This window comes from Nanorana parkeri, unplaced genomic scaffold, assembly GCF_000935625.1.
Source record: "Nanorana parkeri isolate BGI_ZX_2015 unplaced genomic scaffold, ASM93562v1 scaffold1158, whole genome shotgun sequence".
Classification (NCBI taxonomy): domain Eukaryota; kingdom Metazoa; phylum Chordata; class Amphibia; order Anura; family Dicroglossidae; genus Nanorana; species Nanorana parkeri.
In genome coordinates, this window is record NW_017307426.1 from 221,091 (window position 1) to 231,604 (window position 10,514).

Here is a 10,514-nt window from a genome sequence, read left to right on the forward strand (position 1 = left end):
ACAAACATTTCCAAAATATTTTTTGGAAACACCCCAAGGTGATCTAATGTTTGACACAATTTATTGGCAATGAAACATGCTGCTATTGAGGTGGTTAAATTGAAGTTGGTAAATTCATATAAATGCCACAGTGATTCCATAAAGAAAATCCATAGTTTGAAAGTAAGGAAGACTTTGTTGACTTTCTAGAATCCCAAAATGCAAAATGTGCAGCAACTCTCAGGCTCGGTTCACACCTAGGCGTATCGAATATGCGCGTTTCATGCCGCACACTTTTACAGCGATTCGCGGTAAAAAAACGCCCGACAAACGCGCATTTACCGAGGGCTACCTGGCTGTATCCCAATAGATACGCGTGGCAAATACGCCCCAAAGAAGCTCCTGTACTTCTTTGGGCGTAGGGCGTTTTGTAGCGCGTTCATAGAGCCTGTAATACGCCCAGGTGTGAACCATGCCCATAGGAAATAATGGGATTTCGGTGTTTGAGCGTTTTGCAGAGCGTAGGAATGCGCTACACAACGCCCAGGTGTGAACCAGGCCTTAAACACTCTGCTTTCAGTTGCATCATGGTTTGTGGGCATTCAGGTTATAATGTTGATGTTTTTTAACCATGCAGATGTTTATGTATTAAAGTGGCTTGGTTGGTTAACCAAAGGCTGAGTTACTTATTTAGGTGTCTTTAACAGTCAGGTAGAATTAAAAAAAATGCTCTGCAGAGTATGCAAAGGTTATGTAATTTTTATTTTTTTTAACTTAAATCAATTAACTTGTGCTGTTTACCTCAAATCTGATGTTTTTGACCCAATAAATGATGCAGTAAACATCTGTGTAGGCACTGCATCTTGCTTTGAGTTGACAGCCTGGGGGTAAAGATGCACATGAGTGAGAAGTACACTTAGTACTTTGCGTAGGAGCCTGTTGCCTTAACCAGCAGTGCCTGCTGTTTTTATTGCATCTATTAATACTCCTGTGGAATAAAAAAGAGAAACGCGTTTGATCAGAGTACATATACTTTATATTAACACTTATAGATTATTTGATTTTTTTTTTTTTTTTTAATTTACAGATTTTATATAAAAGCTTTACTTAAGTTACACAACTTACCAATTGAAGCCCAACTAAACTTAGTTTGACTAAATATATTCCAGGTGCATTTCAGCAAAAGGTGTTCAAAATCTTTTTTTTTTTTAAACTGTTTTTATTTCCAAGTTAGGATAACACCTACGTTATATTTGTTACTTTCCCATTGCCGAACTTAAAATTAATAAATACAAATTAAATAAATTGCTGCTTCCTTTAAGTGCCTTTTAGTTGCTTAAGTTATCCTCTGAAGCATGCTGGCAGGTGGGGCAGGCTGTCTTTTCTGTTCAAGTATTGCCTTGTCTTCAAACTGTAAGACCTCTAACACATTTTTTTTTTTGATGGACCTTGAATATAATAAGCTGACTTAAGTGAATGTTCATTTGAGCTTTAAGTAAGTTCAGTAGAGGGAATAACTGAAGTCCAGCAACAGGAAATAAAAACTTGTGGTAATTTGTTTCAACTGTTTATCAAGGAACACCTGGGAGCTGTTCATTGTGGAACTGTGCCTTTAACAAATTTCCTCTGCAGTACTACTGCATTGACAATCCTGTGTAAAAACATGAAGCTGAACTTCAAGCAAGGTATATATATAAAGAAATGGCATGCAGCAATATATTCAGTAAAAAATGTATTTCTCTATCTTCCATTGAGGAGCAGCTTAATTGCAAAAATTTTTGCAGCTTGATTGCAAAAATGGTTATGCTGCTGCATACCGGCAAAATGAACAGTAAACACATTACAGCTATAACTCCTCACACCTACTCAGCTCGGCTTGGTGAATGGATGTTCCTTCCTTTTTGCTAATTTTTTGAAGATTTTGTTTCTACTATCAACCACTACTGGTAGCTTTGGCCTACTATTGGAAATCATTGACGTCTTTCCAGTAAGCAAAAGAAGCACAGGTTTTCCCAGTTCATTAAGTATACTGGTATTCTCTTTGCTGTGTTCCTGCCGCCGACAGTGGCTACCCGTCTGTTCCATTTAGCACAAGACTCCACATGACACAAATATGAGATTGTTTTGAGACAGAAACCTTTGTATCCTGTTTTTTGCTTTTCACCTCGGTGTAAATATCATGTTGTCTGGCACTGGTTCACCCCCCAAGGAAATTTCTCTACATCCTGAATGTGGTTTGCGTTATCAAAGTTGACCTTGTGTGACTGATTCCTGTTTTGTTCCAGAAGGTCCTACAAGAGGCTCTCCAGCTCCCTTGAATAATTTGACAGGTTGTGCAGGCCTGCGAGTTATTAGTTAAGGTGCCTCCTTTTTTTTCTGGTAAAGTTTACGCAAACAAGGCAAAGCGTGTATGTTTTCCTTTTAGGCTGGTTCACCTGTAGTTTTTGGGTGTGCCCATCCCTTAGTGTTTGACTGCTTCTGGATGCCCCTAGGTCTTTTACTTGCAAGCTGCATCCCTCAATGATGGAAAAAAGGATGTTTGTACTCTCCATAAAATCCTTTGAGGACACAGCTCATTGCCCCATATGCTTTCGTTCTCTGTGGACTGCTTGCTGCAACTGACCAGGTGGGGAAGTGTTTATATATCGCGTCAAGGGGGCTGGCTTGCAGGTTTCTAGGTGCTTTATGTCCATTTCACCTGTAGGTGGCAGTATAACCCTAGGTTTCTTACCATCATGCTGTGTCCTTCAACAGACAGAGAAATGGATTTTACAGTGAGTATAAAATCCTGGTTTCAATGCAGCCTATTGTAAGTACCGGAATTTGACTTGGTATCAGCCTCCAGTAATCCTTTGTAAAGCAAAGCTCATACTGGAAGAAAAAAAGCAGCCCAAGAAGAAACATGTTGTCAGCAGGAGAAGAGTAAAGGGGCAAGAATTGCTGTCTAGTTGCAGGCTGGGAGGTGACCAAGCATTTTTGCCTAACTACAGCAGAGAAATATATCACCAGCCTTACTGCATAGTCTTGTAGGACTGGATGAACAGAAATACAGATCCTCTGGCAGGTAAACGGCTCCCGTTTTATGTATTTTAACTAGTTTTAGAGGTTTTACTGGAGTTATGCCTTGTTGCGGTTCACATGGCAGTTTTTTTAGTTCCAGAGATGCAGAAAAGGAAAACAGCATATCTGTGTTGCTGCTCCCCCCTCTAGCATCGTTTCCTATACATTTCAATGTGTACTTCAGTTATCAAATTCTGTTGTGCATATAGAAAATATGTATATCATAAGGTAAAACACATGCTGTAGTCCTGCAATTTAGAAAAGCCCCTTCATCTCCCTAGAGAAGCCTTGACTCTTATGCAAACTAATTGTTCAGGTTTTTGGCATCTTTAAGTTGTGTATATATTACATTCAATTTTGCATTGTCATGCAAATTGCATTGCAATTACATGTAAACACTAAAAGTGGTCAACTAGTTAGAAATAGGGAAGTCTTAAGTGTGGTTCCTGACACAACAAAAGGCCACACATAATATTTAGTAAATAGAAAGCTGTCAAGACTGCGCACATGCAACAGGAGTTTTATATGAGACTGAACTTGCTATGAGTTGGAGAATGGGGACATGCTTCAGGAGACAGCCGTAGACTGGAGATGCATTACATGAAATTGCTATAGGTCCCTGTTACAAAATAATTCCACATTTGTGGTCACAACAGCCCCTTAGGGCAACACTAAACTCAGCAGTTGAATCTTAAAAATGCATTCAAGCACCTTTTAAAAATTACCAAAAATGTGACATCACTCGTCTATAGATTCTCAAATCATCTCTAAATTTGTGCAGACACTGTCCTCCCTTCACTACTGCTCCAAGCTCACTCTCGTGGTGGACTACAATCTCGATACAAATTGGTAAACTAAACAAGAGATTGTAGTCCACCATGGGAGTGAGCTTGGGGCAGTGGTTACTTTACAACATACACTGACCATGGAGAACAACATTTGCCACACTCCAGAAGGAAGGACAGTGTCAGCACAAATTCAGAGATGATTTGAGGATCTACAGCCGAGTGATGCACATCTAAGGTTTTTTAATAGTTTAGGTGTTTGAACGCATTTTTAATGTTTAGTGCCACTTTAAATATGACCTGTGCAATATATTTCTCTACCAGCGTACCAGGGGTATACACACTTCAACACTGAAAAGATGTATAATAATAGTGAGAAATCTTTGCTAGTATGTTTAATTGTTTCTTTTAAAGCTAAACTCCAGGAAAACCGCTAAATACATAAATGGTAGCTGCTCTAACTTATAAGGGATTTGCATTTCTATGTATTACTTCCAGCAAAGCCAAGTTGGTGACCTATCTTTTCTCTACAGTTAAACAAAACAATATGGTAACATTTGTGTGCCCTGCCTGTGACTGGACAGTAGAGTCCTAGAGATCTCTGAGCAAGCCTAGGATTGGTTGAAACAAGACAGAGGGGACAGGACTCGGTGTCACTGACTAACTTTCCATAAACTGATTCAGTGTGGAATAGAGTGTGGCTGGATATTTCCTTCTACTATATACTGGTTTGGTTGGAGTGAAGACCTACTCCTTCCTGTGAGCCCCCGGCTGTCTTTCAGAAAAACAAAATGTATACCCAGAGTCCAAAACCCAATATTAAATAATTAACCCTGTGTATGGGTGAAAGTAACTTGAACTATCGGCTATCAAACGACCCTCTACTGTGTATAACTATACAAAGAGGAAGGATATTCCTATTGACCCGGCTCTCTTTCCCCTGCTTAAGCTATGGAGGAGCAGTGCTTTATTTCTATGCCTTGATTTTTTTGGAGTTAAGTCAATAGGAACATGTAATACTTCGAAAGTGGGTGCTATTTCAAAAGTGGAAATAACTATAAGTTGCTACTAAAAAGGAAACAAAGAACAAACTTGTATTTTTTTTTTATGTATTTAACATAAATGCATATACGTGTCTTCTATAGAGCGGTCTGGAGTTTAGCTATAATAGCTAAATGCTAAAGCCCTTAAATTCTCCTAGTGGAGATTTATTTAATATATATCAGGTGCACAAGAAACTAAAATTATTTTATTCTACTTCACCTATTTTTATAATCCTAAAAGTTATAAAAATACCAGATCAGATTAACTGAGGGTGCATATGTTTTGCATGCATTAGCTCATCGTCCCATCAACATTAGTACTATACAGTAGCTGGCGAGAATTCACCAGCAACAAAGTTGCTAAAAGCTGCTGAGAAAAGACTCCCTACTTCCATATATCAGTTGCTGGCTGGATGATGGGGGGTGTTGCTTTCTTACTAATGGAAATGCCACAAAATGCAAGCCACCAGCACTTGAATAGAGGAAATTACTTCCCTACCCTGTGTATCCCTGTATAGCCATCCAGTCCCTGACGAATTGTCACTATTTTCAAGATTGCTGTTGTGACATTGCCCAGTGTTTTAGTAATATTCCTAGTTAGGGACATTTCATTATCCCTACTCCTATTTTTTGTGATCTAATGGCTGTACATCAGCTGTCATTTTCCAACTGCATTTACTTCATGCAAAAACTCAGTTGTGTCTTGTAATTATAAAGGTTCTAAGGATCTTTTAACTGCTATGCATTCTGCAGTTCAGAATTATTTATCCAATTTTCTTAAGAGTGGAGTTTTTTTTTCTTTTGCTGCTTTTCTCCCATTGGGGAGATTTCCCGTTTAGAACAGGAAGTAAGGCGAAGTCTCCTCTTAGACAGTTGCTACTGGAACAGATGTCCCTCCTAGAAGATTTTCTGTCACCTCCTGTACTAGTTTCAACTCTAAAGTTTTGAATTTGCCATCACAAGTGGCAACCAGGACAAATAGGGTAAATCTCCCCAGTGAGGAAACTGACAAAAATCAACATCCTGACAGGTTCTAGCTCTTCTTTTTCTGGATTCAGTTTTCAATACGATGCACTGCTTGCATGTAGTGTTTTTTTTTCACATGGTTTCTTTCAGAGAATGGAGCTCCTTACCTGGAAATATCACTTTCACAGCCACTGTAGAAGTAGTGGAAACTTGTTTCACCCTATTCAGTGTTGGCATGCATGTATGTACATATACTTACAATCTTCAGCCCGATTTCTGTGCTTACCTCAGAGCAACCTGACTGCAGAGGACATTTGCATACACCTCTGCCTTCCATTGTACAATCATTCTCTGACCAACTTGTAACTTTAGCAGAGACTGTCTGAGGAAGGGTCTCAACTGCTGGCTGGATGATGAGCAGTTGCCATAGCTCCCAGATTGGAAGTGACAATTTCTACTCCTTTTGCTGAAGTGTACCTCACCTTGAAACATGGCAGAGCAGCCTGTAATTTCTACTTAAACCTTTTCTCCAAAACCTTGTTTTCTGTCGGGCCCTGCCTTGCAACCGACCCTTCATTAGTTGGACTAGACTAGCATCCAGCCTTCCTCCACTTAGAGCCTGTATTGTGGAGTGATTTGAGCTGATGCTGGCAGCCTTTCACTATTGTGTAGATGGGTTAGTGGATGTCTGCCATTTTATTTCCTATGAGAGTCTTATCATGGAATATGTGGAGTATCCTTTGCTTAAAAGTGTTGGGCTGTGGAGTAGGCATGTAAAAAGTTTTTGTGCGTGCCCTTCACATTATAGTCTGTTTGGAGCTGCCATAGACTTTTTTGTTAAGGATATCACTGGAGGTATTGGTACTCTTCTACCCCAACCAAAGAAGCCCGGGCCTCTAGCTAGATAGACTACTCCCCTTTTAAGAACCAGAAGAGTTCCTTTAGCCTAAGTTTAACCCTTTGAGACTAGATCGGAGTTTGCATTTACTTTAACGCCAACCAAAGGCCTCTAAATCTCCCTAGCCTGCAAATTCTTGGGGTGGGGGGTGTTGGCTTTTGCAGACTGGTCCAGGAGCCTCTTGAGTGACTGGGTATGGGATCTGGTTTCCAGGGTCTATTAGCTAGAGTTCCGCTATCTGCCCCCTCCCTGCTTCACTCCATTCTGCCTGCCCCTACAGAGGTTTTAGTGTTTTTTACTACTTTTTTTCCTGACCTCAAAATAAATGGAGTGTAATGATCTTCCTTAGTGTTGCAAAGATGTCCAGTTGAAAGTTTATGTATTACCATTAGTGTATGTATTATTTTTTTTAAATTTTGCATAGCGTAGGAAAGGTTAAACTGGTAGAAGTAAAGTTTGGTGACGTGTTGTAAAATTTCTCTTCACTTCCTATCCTAGAAATGCAACTGGAAATGAGGGGAAATTCTCTCCATTGCTTCCAAAATTGGTGACCTCATTGAAAGATATTCCCTCACCGTTTCTGGTTTCAACTCTAACATTTTGTCTTTCCCATAACTTGGTGCCCATGGTCACTATAAGACAAATAGGGTATATCTTCCCAGTGGGGATGCAGACCATAAAATCCTGACATGGGTTTGAATCCTCCCCTACGGTATGAGAAAAATTAAAAGTTTGGGGTATACATACCCTTTAAGTGTTTGACTGAAAATTAACTTTCTATAGGCTGTTATACTGTATATCGCTTCTATTTTGGAGTTTCAGAAGTTTTCTATAAATTTGGTGAACTAATTACATCTTTAAGGTAGCTGGATAGTTTACAGTGCAACTTTATTCATTGCTTGCTGATATTTTTCAGGCCTCCCAAATGGCTTTGCCGATGGAGACAAGGATAAAGTTATCGAAGTAACCCCACTACGAAAGTTGGAACCTCGTAGAAGGTGTGCTTCAGAATCCAGTATCTCTTCAAATAACAGCATTTTATGCCACTCAAAGTAAGCTCCCCACTGTTTTTTTTTTCTTTTTCCCTCCTAAAGGTTCACTTTATTCTTCCTACAAACTTATTGCTATACAACATCTGAAAGATCTTCTTTACAGTTTGTTTTGACATGTATTCTCTGATTTTGTAACTAAGGATGCACTCAATTTTTATTGTAAGTTGTAGAGTTATTCCTGGGATTGATATTTTTCATCTCCCAGTATTGGTTTGTATCAATACCATAACTGTAGATTACTTAGTGTCATTTTTAAAAACCAGTAAAACATTGCGGTTGTAATCACATTTGCTTATTATAAAAACTCAAAAATCAGCAGAATTTTATATATTAAAAAAAAGCCAAGACCTCATGTGGCTGACTTCTCCAGTCAGTTAGAATTTATGACAACTGACTGGTAGAAACATATAAATTTTTTACATCATAAATGATCTTCTATGTGACAGGGGCTATGTAGACAATTGGGAAAAAACAAAACATTTTTCACACTTTTGAACTCACACTCGCTCTCCTTTTGTCTTCCATCAGTTTTAGTTTACCAAAATGCGGTAGGGGCAAGCCTGCTCTTGTGCGACGACATACTATTGAAGACCGAAGCGAACTAATATCTTGTATAGAAAATGGAAATTATGCAAGGGCAGCAAGAATTGCAGCAGGTTTGTGATACTGTTTTAAATTGCCATGAAATATTTGGACAATTGACATCTGTAATACACCTTTTGGAACTTGCTGTGCTTATACGAGATTCCTGAGGCTTGCATATTTTTTTCTGACCACTTACAGATTCGTCCTGTACAGTAGCACCAATAAAGCTTTGGCTTGTTTAGTTTGCTGCATATTTATGCAAGTATATTCTTATGAGGTCTAACATTTTAAGTTTACATGCTCTTGTGTTTTTAAAAATGTAAAAAAAAAAAACTCTGGCCAAAAATACACATACTTGGCTTTCTACAGAAGGCATGTAAATACATTTGGGGGGATTTATCAAAACTAGAGCAGACAAAATCTGGAGCAGATTTGCATATGTATGTATACAGTAGCATGGAGATTTCATCCAAGCTTTCTGCATGTTGGCATTCATGCTGTATAATTGGTGCAGCTTATGTGTATGATACCATAGAGTCTTAGCTGTATGATGAATATCATTGCTAAACACACAAGTTAAGATATCAATTAAGCTCACTCGATGATGTAATTAGAACATACTAATTAGTGTTTGTACTCCCATGTTGTAAATATTAGGCTTTTAATAGATGTATTCAGCATGTCTACATACCAGTAACATTTTTACTTTAAAATAATTATACTGAGAGTGGTGTGGGACTTTTTATTTTTTTAGGGTAACAGTTAAGGACAAACTGAAATGCATTTCAGTGATTGTAAAATGAGCTTGATATTTTGGTTTTTAAACTACATTTAATTTTTTCTTTTTCAATGTAGAAGTTGGACAAACAAACATGTGGGTGTCCGCAAGTGCAAATTCAACTTTCCTTGAACCTCTAAAAGTGGTCTGGGCCAAATGTAGCGGTTATCCTTCTTATCCAGCATTGGTAAGAATGAGTAGCATTTTCACTTTGACCTAGTAGTGTTGGGCACAACAAATTTTGTAAAACTAAGGCAAGCTGTCTTTGTATAGTTGCAAAAAATAAAAGGTACGGTATGTGTGACTAAAAGCACTATTAATACTGGAAATTTGACATAGGTGCTTCATACATACATTTCTAAAATCCCTAGTACCGAATGCAGAAAGAATGTAATAGGGGTGCACCTAAATGAAATTTAAAACCAAAAATAAAAAAATTGTCAGTGAAATTCTAGTGACCAATGTGTCGTGCTAAATACTGAAAATAACGCAACCTATAACAATATCAAATATATAAATTCACAGTGAGAAACTAAGCATATACACAGTGTGAATAAAGCATATATAATTTATAAAGGGCAAATTAAATTCCACTATTAAAGTGTCTAAAGTGCCAAGTGTTCCACGCTTAATTAATCCATATATGTCCACAACAAATCTGGAAAAGCAGTGGCACTCTCCTTCACTGCAATTAAGCGATCCTTAGTGACTGCCCCCTCAGAGACGCTCTCCTCAAGATTAGACCTCCTCGCAGGTCTAATCACGCTCCAAAGACTCATGTTTTATACCAGGTTGACTCTATAATTTCACAGGCTCGATGCAGATCTACGTTCCCAATCCCCATAAAGGCAAAGATAAAAATGATCCATATCGTAAAACCATCAAACCATAAAATCTTTATTAATAAGATGCCAAAAGTACAATTTTCGGGCAAAATTTCGGTGCATTCCAAGTAATACGTATAGACAAATTAGTGTAGCTGTCAAAGATTTCAAATTTAATTTGCCACACAGATCTGAAAAAAATATATACAGTAGTCGTCGTTGAAAGGACTGTTAATGCTGGAAATTTGACTTAAAGGTTGATTGTGTAGGGAGTAATTTTCATACTTAATGTACATAGCACTAACCTGAGAAAGATTTATCGAAAACGCTTGGTTTGATGAAACCCTGGCTTTCCATTAACTTTGGTGCTCACTTGTAAACAAGTGGCTTAATGGAAAAGTTGTTTTGCATGTACACTAATGTACAACAGAAGTCAATACTGTTGATTTTTTTACTTTTTTTTGTGTGCTTTTTTTTTTAATATTGACATTAAATAACCTGACGACAACATTATAATTATGGGGGGGGGGGGGGGGGGGGAGGG

The 10,514-nt window shown here is 38.2% G+C and overlaps 1 protein-coding gene across 4 annotated transcripts in view; it reads left to right on the top strand.

Annotated features, from left to right (window-relative positions):
* The window catches only part of BRD1 (bromodomain containing 1), a 69,520-nt gene that overhangs the window by 53,396 nt on the left and 5,610 nt on the right, over nucleotides 1-10,514 (top strand). For 3 of the 4 annotated variants that reach the window (XM_018568236.1, XM_018568237.1, XM_018568239.1), the window contains 3 exons: nucleotides 7,648-7,783; nucleotides 8,312-8,439; nucleotides 9,224-9,333. In XM_018568236.1, the coding sequence (XP_018423738.1) occupies nucleotides 7,648-7,783; nucleotides 8,312-8,439; nucleotides 9,224-9,333 (374 nt within the window). The remainder of the gene's footprint in view (nucleotides 1-7,647; nucleotides 7,784-8,311; nucleotides 8,440-9,223; nucleotides 9,334-10,514) is intronic. The other variant, XM_018568238.1, reaches the window with a different exon arrangement.